General features: G+C 41.9%; 1 protein-coding gene across 1 annotated transcript in view; it reads right to left on the bottom strand.

The window, feature by feature from the left end:
* LOC122791800 (low-density lipoprotein receptor-related protein 2-like) overlaps positions 1-24,354 on the bottom strand; it is a 1,119,352-nt gene that overhangs the window by 54,620 nt on the left and 1,040,378 nt on the right. The window contains exons 28-29 of the mRNA XM_044059752.1: positions 23,250-23,375; positions 23,058-23,165 (exon numbers count right to left, since the gene is read on the bottom strand). Of these exons, the coding sequence (XP_043915687.1) occupies positions 23,058-23,165; positions 23,250-23,375 (234 nt within the window). The remainder of the gene's footprint in view (positions 1-23,057; positions 23,166-23,249; positions 23,376-24,354) is intronic.

The raw sequence follows: 24,354 nt of genomic DNA, 5'->3' as shown, positions 1-24,354 counted from the left end.
CCTCCTCCCTGACTGCTGTTGAACTCAACAGCCGGGCCCCATCCTATAACCAAAGATGACAACCATTTAGCACCTACACTACATGCTCCCCAAATTAAATTCCACTGCACTGGCCCCTGCTACTCTAAGTCCCAAATGCACAGAATCTTCCCCCACTCAATCTTAAACATTCTTGCCCAAAATTTAGTTCTCAGTAAAAGAATAAATGCAAACATTGCCTTTCAGACCACATTACTTCTATTACACACACACCTCCCTCCCTCATTCTTATTTCTAGTTTACCTCTACAATAAAAAAACTTTCCTATGCATGGCTCAGTTTGGTTAACAACTTACATATAATTGGACAATGTGGACTCTAAACTATACTTTGCTTTCTTTCTAAGAGCACACATCTCATACTTATGTGCATTGCTCTGCATTTTCATTACCCTGGGGAAAACAGACTGGTCATGGTAATGAAAAAAAAAAAAAAAAAACAGAAGTTATATCACTGCCATTTAAGACAGTACTGATAAAAGATTATATTTTGCAGTTTTAATGGTGAAAGAGTTAAGCTTTGGAATAGGAGTCAGCCCTGCAACTTTCATGTTGAAATCAATAGATGGTGTCAGAAGCTTAAAGATTATGCTACAAGTTTAGGGTGGTGAAAGTGGAGGTGTGTATGTAGCCACTTTATACTGAAGTACCAAATTTCAAGTTATAAGGCCAAGTCCTGGGCCCAGCTAACCTGTTCATACATACACATGCGTGCGCACACATTACACAAACGTGCAAACAAGCCTGGGGCTAATGTTAATTGTGCACTCCTTCCTATGCAGTGCAATAAAAGAACCTTTTAACAGATCGTCTTTCTGGTGGATTTTAACACAAGCAGGAGACCTTCAAGAGAAACTACTGCAGTTATGCAGCCTAATCACTGATAAGCAGAAGTACCCCCCTCCCCCTGTTTTGCATTCTCTAGTAGACTACCTGCTGCTGTCCTGGGTACCCAATGTTGCTCCTACAATTCCATTTTCCCTTGCTGTCCTAGATACTGTAACTGCAGACATGTGACTGCATCAGTGGCAAGACGGGAAGAGGAGGAATCTGAGCATAGAAGCCAGCAGTATCTCATATGCTGTTCTGCATTCCAGGGAATTTTAGCATCCTAAATGGGTAAGGCTAGTGACCTCATGAGCATCACCACCTGCAATTGTCGATTAGCTATATCCTCCCTTTCAGTATAAACAGCAGTAGCAACCTGCCTCAATTATGGCACAGTCTGCATAAGAAATGTTGCAGATTCTGGGCTGAAACTCCTCCCGGATGAAGAAAACAGATAGGGAGAGTGGTGGAGATTTTTTGGTGGGACAGCATTACTTATGCTGCCTTTAACAAAATGAAGCTAGCAGTAATGTCAGCTATAGAATCTGCAAATAGTTATTGGCGCTATTTCATAAGGTTTGTTGGGATGTGGACATGGGTTTTTTATGCCAGGGCTCAGAAGTGATGCAATGGAATTCCAGATTTTTTATAGGGTTTTATGGTTAGACTACAGTTTTTAGTATGCTTTATCTTTATGAACTTTTTTTTTTTTAACCAGATTATGAATGTTTAAAATGCATCAAGTCATGCTGGTTTTTATTTGGTATTGTTTCCATATTTTCTCTGGAATGCATCAGATCTTTTGTAGGCTTGGACAACCATGGTGCAAAGCTTTTGATCCTTTTTGAAGGGGTGCAAGGCATTGAGTATGTTCAGGATAGTAGTATTAAAATAGTCGACCAAGTTGTCTAGTGGGAGATGGTTTAATATGTGCCAGTTAAATGTGCCAGTTATTCTTTTTCAAGGCATCAACAAAAGTAGAAGGGATGAAAGCAGTTAGGCTCCTTGTTTGTAATGCTGTTGACTTTGGTAGGAGGAGGGGGGCAGCGGATAAAGGTGGGGAGGTGGGTCACTGTCTGGAAGAGTGCCTGCTTCAGATATTTTATTGTGGTTGGAGAGGAGAATCCAATCTAGGAAACATTCACACTTGCCAATTCCTAGTCATTTAGAGAATGGTAACATCTTGCAGCATTACAAGTTGTGCAACATGGCTGCATATAATTTGTTATTCATGATCAAGTTAACAGTGGAGCTAATGTATACATTCCAGTAAAAGTTTTTTTCTTATTCACAGTCACATCTTGGCTGTGTGACGTGTGTACATATGTAATCTGTCAAACGTTTTAATGGGAATTTTTTTTATTTTTTTTGCCAAGTTCATTTATCACTTATGTTGGTCAATGTAGCCCGGGTAGTGGCTGAAAAGGGTCCTGGGACCACCCGTTTTGGTCAATGTATAAATACATACAAAATGGAAAAAAGGGGTAACATGACATTAATGAACTAGTAAAGCATGTTTTAATTCTGCATCATTCAGAGAATCCTCCCACTGAAGGCATTGGGAAGTAGCAGACAGACTTACTTTGGAGAAGTAGCAGTCACATATACACGATACAGCAAGGATCAGTTACTGCGGTGAGTTTTCAAACCTCAGGATCAGAGGATGGGGGAAGCTCGGTCAATTCCTTTAGAACTGCAAAATACCTTTACAAAATCCTATTTACCTACTTTTTGCTGGAAGTAGTTAACTGCTACTTATAGCATAGAATAAGCTCTGACAGACACAAATGAGGCTCAAAGAAACAGAAGCAGCCCTGTTACAGAAGGTGCATGTTAGATAACAATTCTTCACATTCCTGACATTCTATCTTGATGGCACAAGAAAACACCACTTCCTTATGTCTAGCATGACTCGTATAGAGAGGACTTGAAATGTATTCTGGGAAGGAATGAAAGCAAGAAAACAAGATCACATTTCCAAGGCAGGGCTCATAAGATGCCACTTTGTGGGAAATGCATTGAAATTGTAAGAAGCACAGAGTGATTCTGAGCCACAAAAACAGCTTGGAAAACCAAATTTCAATGAAAAAACACCGAGTTCTAAGGTGGAGTCTTCCTTTAATACCATTTCATGTTACACTTACAGGCTACTTGAGCTTGCACACACTCTAAATCAAAACTGGAAAAAATTCAAATACTATGCTAAGAAAACATTAGTAAAACATGAGTTATGATTAAAGTTCAATTTAAATACAAAAGTTATGTACTTACCATAACATTCCATCAGTGTTGCCTTTCATTTGCTCTTCAATCTGTGGGTTCAGATCAGAGCCAACTCCACTGCATACCACAGCTCCAGGTTCCTACGTCGGAGCTCCTCACCTACCCATAATGCTCCTCTCCTCCAAACTCCTTAGATCAAGTTTGCTGTACCAAAAAAAATCAGGGAAAAACAGAAATGAAGTATTTTTCTAAAGTCTTTTAGGTCCTTGCACAGGAGGGGGATGGAGGGAAGGTTGAAAAGCAAATGAGAGGCAAGAACAGATGGAACGTTATGGTGAGTACATAACTTCTTTATCTGATGATGCTGCCTTCATTTGCTCTTTAACCTGTGACAGAGTCCCCAGCTACAGTAAAAACTTGGGAGGCCCTCAAGGCAAGATATTCTAGAGCAAAGCAGAACCAAAGGAAGCCCTGTTCCTGGAGTTTGTAGTGCAATATAAAGGTATGGTGGTTTGACCAAGTAGCAGCTGCACAAATTTGTCAATGAGAAGTTTCAACCAAAAGGCTGAAGAGGTGGAAACAGACCCAGTAGAATGAGCCTTAATGCAACATGGTAAGGCAATGCCCTTAGTGGTATAGGCAAGTTCAATGCAGCTAGTAATCCAGTGAGCCAGGGTGACCTTGGAAACAGAGTTGATCAGATTTTCTAAAATTTTTGGTTCTATCCAAAGAGAAATTAAGCTGTGTACATCCAACATATGAAGTTGGCACAAACCTCTGTTTTGAAACTTAGGAAAGACGGGCAGATTGACAACTTGGTTTATGTTGGCCTAGTAAGCAACCCTGGGCAGAAGTGTTAGTATGCAAAGTAACCATCTTTGTGAAAGATCAGTACAGAGGTTTTGCAAGGCAAAGCCTGTACTTCAGATACCCTTTTAGATGATAGTTTTCCAGGTCAGCAACTTTAAATCTACCTTAGCTGAAGATTCAAAAGGAAGAAAAACTAAGGTCTGTAACACAAAGGTGAGATCCCAAGGGACAACAGGTTCCTTGATAGGAGGATTGAGAAAGGTATCTTAGAAAGGTATTGCACAATTTAGATGAGGCTCGCGAGAAGGAATTTTCCCATGTGAAAATTGGAGATGGCCCCCAATTGCACTTTCCCTGCAGAAAAACTAGTTCAGTTATGAAATATACAAGCTAGGAAATCCAGAACAGCAAGTACTGGAGTTGTAAAGGGTCTAAATTGTTCTGATGTGGCCATATGGAGAACCTCTCCCACTTACTATTGTACAGTTTCCTCATGGATGGTTTGTGTCGCAATCAAAATTTTTCTAACTGGAGAAGAAAGCCCAGGAGTACTAGCCATCGTTTTAAGTCTAACGGTCAGCTCCCAGTGTTCTTTCCTATCTGATGAATCTGGGAATCTTGAGGCAATGTAGCAATTGCCTCATGTACACAGACAACCCTCTCCTCCTACCATCCACCACCACAACCTGTGAGAGATGCACTTACCAAACTAGAGGTAAAGCTCTCTCCAACATAGACTGAACTTGACAGTCAAGAGAAGGTAAACACTTGCACCACACCATACTCATCATATAGTCCCACTAAACCTACACCACCAAAATCCACACACAAACATTCACAGGGGCTCTCAATAATAATCTGCTCAAGCAACAGAGACCGCCAAAGCAGACACACAAGCAACCTCCACCCCCCCCCAACACAACCCAAGTGACACATAGGCCACAGACTCAGTGTGCCAATAAACCACAGCCCATAAGGCAAAGCAACATACCCAACACACTAGTCATAGGTGACTATAAGCAGGCACACAGATGTCCCACTCACCAGGGTAAACAAGATTACTGTCAGCTACCTGTCGGGTGTCAGGATCTGCCACATAACTCATGCACTCAGGCCACTCCACAAGTACAAACATGACTGTCATTGTCCATGTTGGAGTGAACGACCTGAGATGTACCTCCCTGGACTACATGGAAGAGCTCTCAGATCTTGTAGCCCAGGCAAGTATGATCCTAGCCCCGAGTAACATCCTGCCATTGCCCAGTACCTGTCTGCCTGGGACGACATGGTTAACAGACCACGATGCTTTGCCAGAGATGGCCTGCACCTGTTGTCCCTGGGATTCTAGATACTGGCCAATGCTCTTGCTGCCCCTATAGTGCCTTTTTTAGGCAAGGTTCAAATGACAAATTCACCACTGGAACAGGCAAGCAAAAATTGAGGGTAATGCTACTCGATGCTAGAAGTCTAAATCTCAAAATGCACTCACTCGAGGCACTCCTTAAAATGGAGAACACTGATATCTGTGCAGTGACGGAGACCTGGTTTAAGGCTCTAGAGAGCACCCCTGCATTAACAGGCTATAACTCAGCCAGCTTTTCAGCCATCTAACCTGGACCAGAACACCAAAGGTGGTGGTGTGTCCATATTCATTAAAGGATATCCACACCTTCATGCTAGTTGTGCAGCATAATGCATCCGAGGTTATCCAAGGGCAACTAACTCTGTAAAACTGCAATCCAAATTGTAGCTTGCTACAGATCCCCCACCATGACCCAGGATTCCCACTCCTCTTGATATAAAGGAAAATATTAAGGTTCAACTAAATACCCTAATAATGGGTGATTTCAACTACCCCATTAACTGGGAAAACTACTCGCGTACCAACTTCTTCGTTCAACGTTTTCTGGAATTCATAAATTCCAATGCCCTGGATCAACTTATCCACACCCCCACCAGGGGCAACAATACCCTAGATCTAGTCATTACCAACCCGAGTGACTGGTGTTCCACACCTGAAGTTAACTCCTCGGTCAGATCTGACCATAAGCTAATCACCCTAGATATCTGCATTCCGCCTCCACCCACCATTAAGGAAACCATAGTAAAAAATTTCTCCAAAGCCAACTTCATGCTTCTTAAGACAGAAATGCCGAACTTCATGACACCTATGGAGATGGACAATACAGTTACGACTGCTGAATCCTACACAAATGCACTAAGCACTTGCACGAATGCATGGATCGTGTTATCCCAAACAAAACCAAGATGCTATCCTCCAAAAAAAAAAGGAAGCCAATCTGGTGGTCCCCTGCCATAAACAAACTCTACAACAGAAGGAAGAAACTGTTGCAAAAAAAAAAAAAAAAAATAGAGAGTAAAATCCCATGAGTGGAGGAGCTCCCTGGTCACCCTCAGTAAGGAGCTGAGATCAAAAGCTAGCTACAAAAACAAAACCACTGACTAAGGGCAACCACAAAGCACTCTATAGCTATTGTCAAGAAACTCAATGGCAGCACCCAGATCTGCTCAGAGTTACAGCACAACAGCACGAAAATTACAGAACCACCTAATATTGCCAACATCCTGGCAGACAGGTTCAGTGCCAACTTTACCCCCCTCACCCCCTAAAGGGCCCATATCTATACATGAAGAATGCAGACTCCCTGTAATTACATCTATGCAGGTAAAAGCTGCACTTTCAAACCAAAAACATAACATCCATGGGACCAGACAACATCCCAGGCTGTGTTTTACATGAACTTCAGAACAAACTGGCTTCCCACCTAAGCACCATGTTCAGTCTCATGTCAGGCTTTATGCCCACTGAATGGTGCACAGCAACAGTTATCCCATGCCACAAAGGGGGAGCAACCACTGATCCTGGTAACTATCACCCCATTAGCCTGGTCTGCAAGGCCATGGAATGCATCATGGAACTCAAAAACATTGGTAACCTCCAAACTCGACCCCACCCAGTTCGGTTTTGTGAAAGGCATATCATGCCTTCTGAACCTGATCGACTTCTTTGAGGCAGTCACCAAAGCCATAGACGAGGGTAAGTTGGTTCACACAGCCTATCTTGACCTCGCCAAGTCCTTTGACACCATCCCCGATTCTGGAATTACAGCTAAACTCACTAAACTAGGTATAAATCCCTACGTCACAAGATGGGCTGCCAACTGGCTCACTGACAGAACCCACACTAAGAGTTGCAGACTCCAACTCTGACTTCAAACCAGTGACAAGTGGAGTAACCACAGGATTCAGTCCTGGGACCTCTCCTGTTTGGTATCCACTTCTCTGAAGTACAGGCTAACACAGAAGGCCTCTGGCTAATGAAGTTCAGATGACTGCAAACTAGGAGCCATAATCGAAACTCCTAACGATGTGGACATCCTAAAGAAGGGCCTCTGAGACAGATGCCTGGTGTCAGAGGCATGGCCTCAAGCACAATGCCAAAAAGTGCATGGTCATTCCCTTTGGTAAAAACTCTGTACTCATGAACTACCACATACACAGCAATCTACTTAATGCCGAATGTGTGATGAGACCTTGGGACCCAGGTGGACAGTAGTCTCACCTTTGATGATCACATCACCACAGCAGTTAGGAAATCCTTCTATGTGGCACACCTTATCCCAAAAGGGTTCTCATCCAGGAAAAAAAAAAAAAAAGAGGTCATTGTTCACCTCTACTCTGCACTCATTATACCCATTATAGAGTACAACACCCCTTTTGGAATGTACCTCACAAGACACCTGCAGCAGCTGGAAAGGCCACAGAAGTACCTCACAAAGTGGATTACTGGCCTCAAACAGATGCCCTACACTGACCATCTAAAAAAAACTCCAGATTTACTCTAGCATATTGCCTACTCAGAGGAGATCTGTACCTAACATATAACGCTATGTTAAACCCAGAGCTGTTGGACATACTACATCTAAAGAAATCCCAATCCCTCAGAGCTACACTGTCTTAAGGACCTAAACTTTGTCACCACAATAGACAGGACATGCTGGAAGGATAGATTCCTGTCCCAGAGACTTCCTATACTCTGGAACAAGCTACCCATCTATGTCAAGTTCCTCATTAGCACTCAAGAAAAATCTTAAACGGATGGGAAATACACCCCAGGGAACACTTCTGTGACTCTGCTTGACAGGGGCATAGGAAATTAACTTTCTTGGGTGGCGTAAGCCAGGGAACCTTGTTGGCTAGGCTTACTTAGGCCCTTGGGCCAATAGCCTAATACCTACCCTATGAACCTATAGAGTAACCAAGCGGTTAGTTTCAGGTTCAGGAAATCTGGAGAGGAGTGTCCCGAGGGATAGGAGAATAAACTTGGAAAGGGATCTAGAGTCCACAGTGGACAACCCTGGTGAGACCAAAGGAAGGGGAAACAAACTTGTCTGAGCCAAAAGGGACAATGAGGATTGCTTGGCATTTCAACCTCTGAGCTTTTGGCAGAAATTTGGAAATGAAGAGAAGAGGAGGATAGGCATAAAGTAGACCGGGGATCCAAGCAGGGACTAGAGCTTCTCTGCGACTGTCCCTGAGGAGGGATCAGGGAAAAAAAAACTTGCTGCACTTTGTGTTGGAGGGAGAGAAAGATCGCAGAAAGGATGACCCCATGTTGGAAGATCATATTTTCCACAGAAGGATTTAGACACCACTTGTGGGACATCAGAATGGTCCTGCTGATCTTGTCTGGCAGGTTGGTTGATTTTCCTGGAATGTGCATTGCTATGAGAAAGGGGTTGGAAGAAATTACCCATTGCCACACCCTCTTGGCCTCTCGACACAAGGGGTAAGATTTGGTTCCTCCCAGTTTGTTGATATACCAGATCACCAACATGTGCAATAGTTCCCATGGGAAGACAGGGATGAAGGGATTTGCAAGGCAAAAAGCACTGCTCTCCAGGATGTTTATATGCAAACTGGTCTCTAGAGGGGATGACGTGCCTTGAACTGTGACCCAGATAGTGGCCCCCCCCACTCTGACTGGGACACTGCCATGATCACAGCGGCCTTGGGAGGGGTACGATTAATGGGCGGCCTTGGAGATTATCTGCAGATTGCAGCCATAATAGAAGAAACTGTTTGCATGCCTGTGAAATCCTGATTGGGTAATTCAAAGGGTAGTACAGTAGGGATCACTGGAATGCTGAAGTCCACTGAAGTACTCATGTGAAGACGAGCTAGTGGTACCAGGGTGACTGTGGCTGCCATGGGCCCCAAGGGCCTTAGGACAAGACTTGCTGGGGGAGAAGGAATGTCCATTATGTTTGACTTGAGGCCACAAGGTGGAGATTGTTCTTCTATGAAGTCCGACAACTGATGAAGCTGAGACTTTCAGGTTGATAGAGATACCAAGCGCCAAGGTTAGATGAAACAGGAATTCTTGGCTTCTAGGTGCCTATGCCTGGTGAGGGCAGTTAGGAGCCAATTGTCTAAGTATGGAAACACCTGGAATCCTTGTTGTCTCAGGTAAGCTGCCACAACTGCCATGCATTTGGTGAACACCTTGAGGGCTGTGATGAGACCAAAGTCAGCAGTCTGAACTGATTAGCTCCTATCCCAAAGTGGCAGAACCTTCTGAGCACCTGTTCATCTTGATGTGATAATATGCATCCTGAAAGTCTACAGAGCACATCCAGTGCAGGAAGGGCAGAATGGACTATCATGACCATTCGGAACTTTGAATTGGCAACCGATTTGTTGAGGGTGGCAAGGTCCAGAATGGGCCAGAGGTACCCAGTCTTTTTTGGCACCAAAGAATCTGGAGTAGATGCGTGATCCGAGTTGCTGGTGGTGGTGGTGGTGGGGGGGGGTGACAACACTTTGGATGACTGACGGCATCTTCAACATGTCTAAGGCTGCAATCTCCATCTGATTGTGTGGATCATCAGGGAGTGTTTTGCTTGGACAGTTTTTGGAAAAAGGGTACTGAATAGCTCTGGGTAGAATTTTTAACACCCAATGATCTACTGTGATGGCTTCACAGGCTGTTGTAAAGATAAGTGCCCTTTGACTGCCTATGGAAATGAGCAGTCAGGCAATCACTCAGGATTGCCGATTGGGTCTGTCAGAGAAAGTACCTTGAGACCCTTGATTCATAAGACCCTCTTGATCACTATTTTCTCCTCTACCTCGGGGAGAAGGATCTCCCTGTGAATCCAGAGAAGGACCTTGAGATTTTTGGAACCACAACTTCTTACCTACATGTTGGTGCCTGGAAAAGGTCCATTGTAGGGTAGCAAAGTGGATTCTGATGGCAGAATAGTTCTTTGTCCTTTTCACTTTGAGGGAGACGCTCTTAAGATTGTACTGGAGTCAATCCACCAAAATGGGTGTTGGACACCTTGTAGGGTTCCAAGAAATCCCACAGCCACATCCAGGCATGGTGTGTGGCAGCAATGCCCGATCCAGCTACCCATGAGGCACCTTCTGCATCATGAGAAGATAACCTCATGGACGTGTTTGAAACAGACTGAAGGGTGGCCATCCTACAGGAAAAGGTCCTGTTCCTGTGCAGACATGGACACTGGGACAGAACTAGAGTTGCTTGACCAAGTCCCTCCGTAGTTTGCTTATGTGTCTCAAATTCAGCACTTGCAATGTGAAAGTCACTGAAGAGTAAACCTGCTTCCCAAACCTGTCCAAAGTCCTAGACTGCCTATTAAGGGGATGGATGTTGGAGCTCTACTGGACCAGCTCATTTTTGGTGTTGGCTGCTGCTACTGCCATGGCATTGATTGGAACACCTTTTGTCCAATGGGGGTGGTCAGAAGGGGCACTGAGAGTCTTATTGCTTCGCTTAGAGATCAATTCCACTGCATCCAGCTCCTTCCACATTCTGCATGACACTAGGCCAATAAGAGGGTCTCTCTGTAAGGGAGGGGGATACCCAAGTAGTAGATGGGCCTAACCCAAAAGCTTCCAGAAACATTTTCTGGGTTAGGGCTTTGGGAAGACCAGCCACTCTTCTGGTACAGGATCGCCATGTCTCCAAGAGACATCCTCAGGTGGTGATCTGGGGGACCCTTCCCCTTCATTGAAATCAGTGTCCTCTAAGAGATTCTAAGGGGGAATCCAAGTGCCTCCTTCTGCACAAGTGCTTCTGAGGGATCTCCATGTTGGGATGTTCCGGGGAGATATCGGAAGACTCCGGGTATTCCAAAAGGGGAATAGTCTGGAAGTCTTTCTGGGCAGGCTGTTCCAGAGGAGACAGTAGATGGGCTCAGGCACAAATGCTCCTGGAGAAGGAGCAGGCTCAGTAGCAGGTAGAGTCAAGGGTCTTCTGGGTGCAGAGAACCCTCTTCCACCAACTCGAATGCAGGAGGAGACAGACAGAGGGCATCCCTGCTGAAGCTATTGACAGGGAAGCTCCACAAATCCCTACCACCCCCAGATCAGAGTGAGGAATTGGAGCTGAGCTATCAAGTGCCGAAGCCCCAAGGGGAAGACACTGCTCCTAAAACTTAATGGCTGACGTCAACCCCTGGGATCCAATGCTGAAGCCACAGCTGCAAGAGCCACTCTGCTCTGAAACTGTCTGAGCCAGGTGAGTCAGGGAGACCATCCGAGTAGAGGTAACTGTACCTATCGGCTAAGATGTCAACTTCAGGAAAGTTCAGACTGGATAACTTGGGAACCAGGGGTCAGATTGGAGAAGGAGATATAAGGAGTAAAGGGAGAATAGTGTTCATGGATCCAGGGGGGATGGAGCAGGCAAGATCCCCAGCTGGATTTGTGCCTTGAGAAATGATTATGCCTGTCCACCTCAGCTTCGGAAAGGCCGCGAGGACCTGAAGAAGCAACAGAAGCAGGCCTAGAACCCGGTCTGTGTTGCTGCAGGAGAAGGGATTTCAGTTTGGAAGTCACCAGCTCCAGTAAGAAACTTTGGCTCGGATGTAGAGGGGCAGTTTGGATAATAATGGGAGCCAAGATAGGCTCTGAACACCTCAGAGCCTTGGCAGGAGGCTCCCTCAACTGACGAAACCTACTGGGGATCTCTTGCTGTCCTTATCTTTTTTGGTGGGGGTTTGAGCCCCAGAAGTGGATGGTGCATCAGAAGATGCTGTGCTGGGCAGAAGGCCTTTTAATATCAATTTCTTCTGTTGATGAGGGCACTTTGAAGCCTTGACATATGGTGCATGAAGAATCTAAGTAGGCAGCACCCAAATCACACCACACACAGAATGAGTATCTGAGTGTTTGATTTTGTGCACACAAGTGACATCTTAAAACCAGCAGGTTTGGGGTTGGACATATTCAAGGAAAAGACCCAAGGCACGCACGTGCACACTAACAGAAAAAAAAACATAATAACTATGTTAAATTAAAGATAAATCTAAGAAAAGTTTTACTATATAGTACAGTTAGAAAATGGGTAAGGAAGGAAAAGTCACAAGGACTACAAAAGACTAAAGTCCTGAGCCAGAAAGTAGGGAAGACTAAGATAGCAGCCAAGTAGATAAAGAGTATGTAAAGATAATACAAAAATAACCGGTTAACTCACAAACCCTTGAGAAGCTCAGACGATTGGATACCTGATGCTGAGGGATTTGGATGAGAGTAGCATTATGGGTAAGGGAAGAGCTCAGATGTAGGAGCCTGAAGCTTTGGTATGCAGCCAAGTTGTTTCCAATCCTCAGATCCAAACCCACAGGTTGAAGAGCAAATGAAGGCAACATTAGATCTTGTATTCTGTCACTTGCACTAGTGAAGAGTGACAAAGCCCTGACAACAGCCCAGGTGACCCAATTTGACTAGATGCTTGGACATTTGACAGGGTTGGGAGGGTGGCCTAATGGTTAAGGTGTTTGCCTTACAAACACAAGGTGCAGGGTTTGAGTCTCAAGGGATAATTGGCTAAGCTTAAAATGGCTCACAAGGGCAGTTAGCTTAGTACTAATCTATGAACCTATGAACAGGATAGCCAGGGAGGACAGGCAGGTCCTTGGGGAGGTGCAGACACTCAGCAGATCACTCATGGGGTCCAATTTCATTGGTAGAGACCAGGGAAACTACAGTGCTGCCTAGAGGTATGGTTAGAGCATCCTGTTATTCCCCCTGAAGAAGTGATGGATGGGTCGGCAATAATACCATTTGCCAGCCCTGCCTTCAGTATGCTACTTTGAATGCATGGGGTGGATGGGGAATAAGAAAATCACTCCCTTGGCAACAGTTTGACACTGCCTGAGTGCCTAGATCTCATCAGACCAAGACTCAGGATTAGCCTAGTAGAGGTAAATATGGTGTTTGATACAGCCAGTGGATGAGGAAAGGACCTATTGGGAGTCAAAAGGTGCAACATTGCATTCTATTAGAAGCCAAAAAGGAATAGATCTGATATGGGCCTATATGTCCCTTAAAGATAAAAAAAATCAAGGGCAACTATGGACACCAAGTACACAAACCACGACCTTGACAGTCTAATACAACCAGAGCACTTAAACATTTAATTAAAATCAACCATTTTTATTAGTGTAACTATACTGTTGGTACACCACCATTAAACAGAGAATTCAATAATTTGGATCAGTTTGAGAGACATTCATGAAATTTGCTTTTGACACAAGATCCTGAGACTATACAAGTGCTAAAACGTCAAGTTAGTAGTTGGTGTTTAAACTCTATTAAGTCTATATTCAACTGTCTTATCTACCAGGTCTTCCAGCAGGGCATATTGTCAAAGTTGTCAAACATCTGCCACAATTGAATACAAGTGTCTGTAGAAGCTGAAAAGTACAATTCACAGCAGTAGTACAATGCACAGTGGGAGTATAGCTCATCCCTCTCGCCTGGAATATCTGTGTTGCAAGAAAAACAGGCAGGTGTGAATGCAGAAATTTAATTTATTCCAATGGAAACTGGACTATCTGAAAGGACTGAAAAGAGAGTCACTGTGCTGCATTCATGAAAGTACATATTTCTTTCTTTGATGAGAAAGCTGCATTTAAAAACAGCAGCTTTTACAGAAATACCATCACAGAAAAAATTTAGACCAGATAATGTAATCAGGAATATAACAGATGTGAATTCCAGAATAAAATTTGATTCTAAAATTGGAAGTTGCATTAAAATAGCTTTGAACACATGCGGTTTTATTTTTAAATACCAATGACATGCAACGAGGTTAAGGTTTACAGCCGTGGCTGTAATGCAATGCATGTTTCATAAACATTTTAGCTTCTATGAAATTGAATGTTATGGTGGATGCCACCATTTAAATACCAGTTAGCCAGTTACAGTGAGTAGCATACCAAATAGTACCAAAGTTGTACAGAAAACTGAATACAGACCTCACAGACTTCAGACTACAGCTACTGCCTGTGCATTTATTTAAGCATTTTGACATGTTAGCAGGAATATTAAAATTACTGATTCAAACATTCAGGATAAAAATCTTCAAATCAGAAGCACCTTCCCCATATGACGGATCGTGGAAAACAGTGGTCGGTGTTTATCCCTTGATTTACTCATAAGACACTACTCATAGTACTGGAAATAAGCACAGATGGAATTTGACTGCCTAGATAAAACATCACGATCTTGTGGCAGAAAATGGGCTCTGATTTAGCAAAAGTTGGTAGAAATATTCTAGGACTACTTAAACTTCCTGTATATCTAAAATTAAGGGCAGCTATGTGATGCAGGGAACTTCTATGTAATGTTCACCTACTTGTTTAACGAGCAGACGAATGCACTGAATTTTCACAGATGCAAGGAAGTTGCAAAAAGGCTGCAATATTGGCATTACCTTGAAGTTCAAACCAAGTATTTTGACATCTCCTGGGAAATCAAAGTACTAACTCAATGCTCTGATTAAAGTGACACCAAGATGAAACTTTCATGGGCACTAATTATGATTGCTACAGCAAAAAGTACTGAAATGCAATTTATGTGAGAAGGCACCAAACTTGAAGGCTCGATTCATGTCTACAGAAAATCTACTGCGCAAGCCTAAAGAAAACGCCATCAATGCGAAACATTGTATTGCAGTGCTAATGTTTTGGATTAGGAGATAGAAGTGTCTGCATGAATGGCACTGCAGTAATAGCTGTGCATGGCTAAAAAGACCAAGATGGGAAACCCCTTTCATGTACTAAGGAATGTGAAAGCAAGATAATGCCAGACATTCCTGCAACATTTTTACTCAAATTCATGAGACATCTTAGCAGTATGCAGAGATAACAGGGTGCACTTTATTACTACAAACAGCTGGGTGAGCAAGATAATGGCTTACTTGGAAGATGTACAGATTAGTGATAAATCAATGCCAAATCACAGCTAAACAGAATTCAGAGGACATAATAAAGCTATACACAGAAAAACTTCATTCCTCAGAAAAGGAGCTGTTTATTAACAGTGAATGTAGCATCGCTGTATATAAAACATCTTAATGCAGACAAAGGAAATAGATTTTAGCAAGAGAAGCAGTTTTACACTAGAAGCGAAATGTAGCATTTTAAAGTGATTCGTAAGGTTTTATACTGTCGATTAGGAGAGGCTGTTACCAAGGAAGAAGATGGAGGTGACTTGTCTCAGGTACCTGCTGCAAGATGTACTCAACATTAATGACTAATACTCTTACCGGGGGGCACATCAAGTTTTTAGTGTACTAGTACACTTTTTAGTATTAATCCACAAAAAATAAAATTCAAGCAAGCTTGTTGGGAAAAGTGTCAATATGATTTCAAGATACTTATGCAAATGAAATAGAGCTCTCTTTTGGGTGTTCCTGTAGTACACAGCCCACTCTGCTTCAACTCATTAGTGGCAAGCAGTAATTTCATGTCCCTCAGTCTACTGAGGATCCTCACAAAGGTACAGTTGGGCTTTATTAAGGGAAACCCATCATGTTATATTTGTATGACAGGACACTGGTTCCAGAAATACACTCCCTCATGGGTAAAAAATGAAGTAGAGTGCTTTATAGACTGAACTTCAGTGAAGAACTTCAACAGTCATTCTACAAGCCTTCTGCAGATACCATACTGGCTCTGAGCAGTTTAATGTGGGGGATCCCCAAAATGGGGATTTTACAGGCCTTTTACAAGTGGGGTTATAACAAAAAATTTAATCCGATCATAATCAAAGTTTACATAAATGGTTGTATAAACCATAACAGTTATAACAGTGTGGTGGAAAGACTAACTGAATTCTAACTTTTATTCTATTTTTCTGGATTGGAATAGCCCATTCCATTTCACCTCATTTATAAATTACTGTTGGGCATAAGTTGAAATAAGAACTTTCCCTGCTGCTTGGAACAGTTTTGTATTTGCATAGTCTATTCAAGTCGCTCCCTCCTCTAGCAGTCAGCAGCTTGTATAACTTAAAAATTCTCTGTAGCATTACATATTTATTAACATGCATAGGGGGTGTATACTGACGGATTTTCAGCTGCTTAACAGTTTAGAGCAGTGGTTCCCAAACTTTTGATTCTTGGCTCCCTTGCTGAATCCAGGTTTCCCAAGGCACCCCCCCCCCACGGCACGCATAAATGCATATTTAAATTTAACATTTGTTTAACAAGGCTGCCCGACTGGACTAGGAGACCTGGGGAGAAAAGCTCAAAAGTACAATAAAAAGACAATTGCCAAAAAAATGTACATTCTGCTTAACAGAATAACACTGATCTACTATGGTTGAGAGGTAAGCAAACCTAATGGCAACCTTAAGTTTATAAGAGCAATATTTAAAATCTGTCCCTATTTGGCTCTGTCCAGCACACCTCTCAACTGTATAGATTTTTGCAGAATGTCCATATTTTTGCCTCATGTTTTTGGTCTTCTCATAAAATTGTTTTCTGGCAAATCACTGGCAGATCATTGAGGCTGAAGTCAGAAAAAGAGAGTTCAGTTTCATACCCTTCAGAAAATTAATGCTAATGCAAAACCTGCATTTCTATCAACTTATTTGTGAGAGCAGTTCTTGTGTCCCTATTTTGTGCCTTTGTACCCCCCACTATTTTTGGCTTTGTCCAAATTTCTTGATCTAAGGGTGAGAGGCGTGTCCAGTGGTATTGTCCAGACTTACACAGACCTCATTGCTGTGGTGGCCAGGGATCACACTCACTCTTCCCCCATGACACACACACAGTCTTTTGCATTCATGCATGCATTCACTCGTACATCACTCTCACTGTCTCCCGATCAGTCACTTCCTCATTCACACCTGCATTCATTCACACATTGCTCTCACTCTCCTGATCTCTCTCTCACACAGACTCTTGCTTTCATGCACGGATTCACTCACACATGCAGACACACTCATACAGGCATTCACTTACCTGCCGCCCCGGTTCCAAATGCTCCACAGCACAGTACTGGTCTGTGGCCCGGTGGTTGGGGACTGCTGCTCAATGCCAGTTCTGCTAAAAAACTAGTGTAGGTCTAGACTTAGTTCACCGCAAACTAATACGCTTAGCTGCAAAATAAACTGAACTGTTCGCAGTTTGTTTTGCAGCTAAACTTATTAGTTTGCGGCGCCCCTGTGAGTAAGCCGTGGCTCCCCAGGGCACCATGGCGCACACTTTGAGAACCCCTGGTTTAGAGCACTTCAGGACATGAATTTGAATCCAGTCATTTAACAAACATTTTTGACATTTCTCTTAGCTCAGAGTGCTACTTATAATGCATATCCTAAAAGGCTTTTTACTCATTCCATTTCTGTTTCACTGTCTATATTTTCCATGAAAACATCACAATCATTAAAACTTCCCAGCTCAGGGGGCTACCTGTGTTGCCTACATTTATATTGGGATCAAGTTTCCTCAAGTAATTGGGTTTAACAGTTTTAACCAACTACAGAAATTTAAGCCCCAGTTACAAAAAGCTAGGTTTCAGTGCAGCTCATTTATATTATGGGATGACACAACAGCAAACCGCCTCAGATGTTATTCCTAGTCATCGCATACCCGTACTATACAAAAATCATAGTTAAGACTATTAAAAATGCAACACCACAATACTCAGATGTTAATCAGAAAGCCAGCAACCAGAAGAGCGGACACATGTTAAAGCATTCACAATACGAGTGCACAGTGCCTATGTACAAGCATTTTATGATAAAGGAAGAGATACAGAGACAAGGGCTCCCTACACTCTTGGGTCACAAGCTCAAACTAGGACTAAACTAGCTTACTGATAAAGGGTGCATATATATATATATATATATATATATATATATATATATATATATATATATATATATATATATATATATCTCTATCTCAACACCAGCTTTATTAACGTGGCACTACCCAAAATGCACGGATTTCTAATCTGGAACAAACTGCTGGTTTTAATAGTGACGGGGAAACTAGTCAGCATGAATGTGGTAATATTTGCCATTTGTCTCAATACTATGAGAAAGCAGAACATCTGAGTTTAAATGTAAATGACACATTTTGCTCATGTGTTAAGCTTGGGTGACGAGCCCCCAAAACTTCATTTACACTAGCTAGTGTCAGTTTTCTGATGTTTGCCTACAGTAAATAAGATCAACAAAACCCCAAGTTGTAGATGTAAACTTTGATGGCCCCATAAAAAATCCCAGTTTTCGGGATGCAGACACTGATGGACTCATCCTGAATTGTACCTTACCCACCATTGTTCCTGGACCTTTTAAGACATTACTTCCTGTTTAATTCATAAAGTTTCAAGTCTGAAAGAATGCTTCTCTCTCTCTCCACAGTCCCATAAGCAGGACCAAGCTTTAGAATCTTATTCCTTGCTTTCTGCAATGGCTAAACACTGGAAAAGGCAGACGTTTTGCTGCTAAAGTTTCATTTGAAGCAATATTGCTTCAGAAAGGGCCACAAAATTAACACTGCACTTCTGCCAATTCAGTTTACAAAGCACAGCATGAAGTTAAACTAGAGTGTACATTTCTATGAACCCACCTAATGCATTTAACCATGTGAGGCTGTTGTCTTTTTGGCCAAGTTCCCTTAACACTGGTCATCATTTGACTACTTCCTGCATCATAGGACATCTGGAGTGAATGTAGGACACCATTTCTACACTTAGTGTGGTTCTTTAGGGATCAAGTCCTTGATTGCTTATTTTTAACCGTAATCCTCAATATATTTCCATGAGACTATTGACAAATATTCTGGATGTAAATATGGTCATCTAGGAGTCCCACAAAGCTAAAACTTCAGATGTGTGAAAGCACCAAGTCTTGCCTAAAGAGTTCTACATGCCATTCTAACAAAAAAAAAGCAAAGCTGTTTCGACCCCACACTTTGCCTGGCACACAGTGAATTACTCCCAAATACACCGAAGTGACACTAATCTTTATAGATTAGTTGATCAGTTTCTGTTACCTGTCTGAGCAAAAGCTTTCAATGCTCACCACTTACAGTAATATCAAATATTAGTAATGCCAGCCAAACAAGCACTGAGCAAGGGGATCCTAATTCATGCACCACAATACACTGTTTTCAGCCACTTATGTATTAAAAAGATTGGCTGTAACATTAGAATCTAGAATTCATAAAAGTTGATCTATAGTTTTATTCTCCACAACAGTAGGCAGTTATGATCCACAGTCAAACTTCTGATAAGACATTTTACTCACTCAAATGCACAGACAGCTTCAGGTCTGTGCGGCAAGGCAGAGATCAAACCAGTAACAAAAGCACTTGAATCTGGGAACTGCCTACTTTAATGTCTCAAACTGTGACCATTGTCCTTATTTCAAGAAAAAGCATAACTGAAATAGGGTTATCACCTTTTCAGATGCTCCAAATAGGATATTTATGAAAATGTAATTCAAGGCAAACCATAACTGCAACAGTGGAAAGAAATGGATGCCACTTTGCTGTGAAAATAAAATGTGATTTTATAGAATGAGTTGTTCCTGTTGCATATTATATTGAGGGTTTTAAGTACAAAATATGTTTTACACACCTACTAGAAGAAACTGAGTACTGTCATTAAATCTCAGGACACTTGCTACTTTTCATGCTCATTCACAGGACATAACTACTCAAAAAAGGGACAGCCCTGCTTAAAGATGGGCAGGTGGCGACCCTACTTGCAAGTACACAGGTATTTTATAACTGCTACTATACAGTTTTATAGTCATTTCATAGGAGCATCTAAATCATAAACGGCCTACAAACTATTTAGTAAACTGCTTCCTATGGTTAAGCTTTAGTGTTTATTCACAGTCCTGTTATTGTAACTAGCTTGTGATTAACAAAGGTGCTCCAGGTTAGTTAGAAGAAATATATAGAAAACAGGAAAATTAGGCAAGTGGTAATGGGGACAATAAGATGCCACACCATATACACCTTTAAACAAAAGATTAAAATATTCTCTGCCTCCCTTAAGTACTTTATACTTACCTTCCAACCTGAGCAGGCCGAAACAACCCCGATCCACATTTGCGTCAACCCACCCAATCAAAAACTGGCTTTAATGGCAATCAAGTACTTTGACCTGTAGTAGTAACTTTCTCCATAGACTAGAAATGCATTTAGTTAGAAACCTAACCCTCCAGAAGGTAATTTTTATTGGTACAGATTCAAGTCCCCAGTGTTTTTTGTAGAACTACTGGTTTTGCAGGGAAATAGTTTAGCTTGAACGGAGCCTTTCATTGCTTAAAAAGCAAGGTAAGTGACTTTAGAGCATTGGGTAGGGCTACTAAGTATAGAGATGAAAATCTTTCAGGACACCTGAAGGATTTAAGGCCTTTAATTTTCTTAGGCAACTTTACTGCCTTTCCAAATGTGCAATATACTTGGATTTGTACATATCATGTGAGGCAAGTGCATTCAATGATGGGTTTAATAATGGAATACAGTGACAGAATGTCTTTTGGATCTTGAAGATATTCCCTTGGAAAATAACTGGGCCAGATAGGATTTCTAGACTATAATGGAAATATGATCTGAAATTTATTACCAAGGTCTCTTACGAATGTCTAGAGAGTACCACTTACTATATATATATATATATATATATATATATATATATATATATATATATATGGAAGCAGAACTTAGCTCGAGACCATTCTGCAGTAACCTCAAAGCTTCAGAGTTATTTTTAACACCCAATCCCACTGCCCATGGATTTGGTTGCTCCTTAACACAATAGTCTAAAGTCCCCCACCCCACAAATCCCCTTATGACCATTAAGTGCATCCCTTCCGGACAACCTCAGAAAAATGCATTTGTTTCTTGGGGTAATAGCCCTATAGCTCACGTACTCCCTGGAAAGACAGCCAAACTGGGAGCTGGTATTAACACTTAAGAAATTTGAGGTCCCCCCCACACCCAAGAGGAGCAAGCTGACTGCCTTACTAAAAGGAATTGCACAAGATTCTCTACTTGGGCTCCTGGTACTATCAAGTACTCTTGCACCTCTAATTACATGGAAAACTAGACAAAAACCTTGCAATCCAATTCCTCCTTACTGCTCTCCACCATAACACTGCCCTCAGATAACTTTAAAAGCCATTGCTGATACTATTCCTAAGAGGAACCAAACATTTCACAACTAAAACTAAGGTATCTGCCTTTAATCAGACTAATGTAAACCCAGATTAATGCACACCAGAAGCAAATTTCACAATCTTTTGTAATACAAATTACTCAGGAGTAAGGCGTTATGAGGATATTGCTAAAAAGTGGTGGAATCTGTTACTGTATTTCTGAGAAAAATACACGATACAAATGGCTGAGAAAAGTATTCCACCCATAACGCCCCCTTTTTATTCAAGCAATACCTATCAGAAGAACTTAAATTCTAATTTGTTGGCGTTTCACTTCCCATAAAGATTTGATCACATCTACATCCATACCAGACAGATGCACAATCCTACTTTAAAGCAGTTTTTCAACATGAGCTACTTCACTGGTCCCTGTGTGTGCCAACTCTGCGCTTAGGGCCCCTGTGTGTGCCAACTCTGCGCTTAGGGCCCCTGTGTGTGCCAACTCTGCGCTTAGGGCCCCTGTGTGTGCCAACTCTGCGCTTAGGGCCCCTGTGTGTGCCAACTCTGCGCTTAGGGCCCCTGTGTGTGCCAACTCTGCGCTTAGGGCCCCTGTGTGTGCCAACTCTGCGCTTAGGGCCCCTGTGTGTACCAACTCTGCGCTTAGGGCCCCTGTGTGTACCAACTCTGCGCTTAGGGTCCCTGTGTGTACCAACTCTGCGCTTAGGGTCCCTGTGTGTACCAACTCTGCGCTTAGGGTCCCTGTGTGTACCAACTCTGCGCTTAGGGTCCCTGTGTGTACCAACTCTGCGCTTAGGGTCCCTGTGTGTACCAACTCTGCGCTTAGGGTCCCTGTGTGTACCAACTCTGCGCTTAGGGTCCTTGTGTGTACCAACTCTGTGCTTAGTGTCCTTGTGTGTACCAACTGTGCGCTTAGTGTCCTTGTGTGTACCAACTGTGCTTAGTGTCCTTGTGTGTACCAACTCTGTGCTTACTTGTCCTTTGGTGTACTAACTCCGTGCTTACTGTCCTTTGGTGTACTAACTCCGTGCTTACTGTCCTTTTGTGTACTTGGTGCTTATTTCATTAGCATTGCTAAGTCTTTTGAGAGCTTTCATCTCAGAACATTCCACTGCATAAAAAAACAAACCTTTCGGTTGGTTCTTGGATCTAAACTACAAAATTCTAGTAGCCCATTTTATATCTCATACTGCTTTTTCTTTTCAAAATACACCAACTACCTTGGCAGTAAACAATTGAGTACTTATGCAGTTGCTTTGTTAGAATTCCTCTTGCGATTACATTTGGTGTTTTTTTTTTCATGGATGTATTCATAACCGTTGAATTCTGAAGTCTTCACTTGGGGTCTTGTTATTGATAAAATGCACATACAAGTATCAACTATCATTTGAAATTACTGTTTCGATACAACTGTGTCGTACTTCATTGTGCAATTTATTGTGGTTAGAATAGGACTGAAAAATGAACACCTGGTACAGAACACCCACCTATCAAAATTAAATGCATTCACTCAGGCTGCACTTTGATTTTTACATCATTACCAGCCTCATTTCACAACTTTCTAGTTTAAGACTGGCATAAAAAAGCAGAAAGCAATATTTATTGCCGGTTGTCCAATTTAAAAAAATTGGATTGCACATTTTTTAAACAGCACCCTTTAGGGACTTGGAATACACCTACCTTGCTGACTGAACATACTGTAAACCTTTAGATCCACGACCTTCTGCTTTACTTCAAACCACAATTTTTCTTGTAGGTTAGGCTGACTGTGCCATACTTGGGTTGTACCTGAGTAAATTATAATACAGTTAGCAAAATACCTAGTTAATGTTGATAAATTTACAGAAGTTTTTTTTTTTTTTTCCACTTTACCATTGATAGCAACTGTCCAGATAAGCATATTCTCGCCAAAAGTGAATACTCCAAGTCCATCAAGTCCCTTTTTAATAACCTTGAACTTAGAACCATCCAAAAAAATACTTTCAATAACTCCACGTGCTGGAAAACAAAAAAAATATTTTACATAACATTAAGGCAGAGTCTGGGTTTAAATAACAAAATGTCAAAGTATTCTAAAGTATTCATTTTTATTTAGGTCACTGCTAAACAGTGCGATGCAAGTTATTCAAACTTCATTAATAGGTGTATCCAAGAACAGAATGATGCGACAAACTTCACATTAATCTGGAAATCAACTTGAAAAACTGCTCAGCGGAGAGGTTACATTACTTAAAATGCTTACACATAGCAAAACTATCACCCTATTATAAGGGACTTACAAATGAGATCAAATGACTCAAGGGTAGTGAACCTGTTAAGGAAAATGCTAGTATGTTACCCAAAGCAGGAAAAGTCTTTAAAAATACAGAGGCAGAGCAGCACTTGCTTAAAGAGGTTTGGTACATTTCAATACCAAAGTAAAACAAACTGCAAAGATGGGGCAACACACTGAAGGCGCCTCAGTAAATGTTGTGTCAATCTAAAAAAGTGTGAAAAACAAAGTGCTTCTCAGAAGTTTTGGTGGTAGTTTTGGAGGGGTCAATCTAGTGACTTCCACTGGTAACATCCTGACTGAACTTTAATGTTTAGTTATTTGGCTGGTAAAACTAATCCAGATGCATACTGCACACATACAGTTCCATGTAGGCACACACTTCACTGGCACAAATCTATTGCATTAACTTGAGCTGTGGGATGCTCCTAAGCAGAATGCTGTTGTGAACAAGAATTCATAACCCGATTCTAACTGAATACAGTCTCATTTCAATGACATCAGGTTTTATCCATGTGGCACCAAAAGGATTCACTTTCAGATGCAGCTTTAAAATTAGCTCCTTTAAGATGGGTAAGTTCCTCCGTTTCATGAAGAATATTCACTGCCAACAATCTTTCACATGCTATTACGGCGTTTTAACCACATTTTATTAAATGAGCAAATACGTGATAGTATGTACACTAGACAGATGTATTTTGACCA

Source organism: Protopterus annectens, chromosome 17.part0 (assembly GCF_019279795.1).
Source record: "Protopterus annectens isolate FY-2018-M chromosome 17.part0, PAN1.0, whole genome shotgun sequence".
NCBI lineage: Eukaryota > Metazoa > Chordata > Ceratodontiformes > Protopteridae > Protopterus > Protopterus annectens.
Note: the sequence above shows the minus strand (reverse complement) of the source record. Positions and strands in the feature narration are given on the sequence as shown.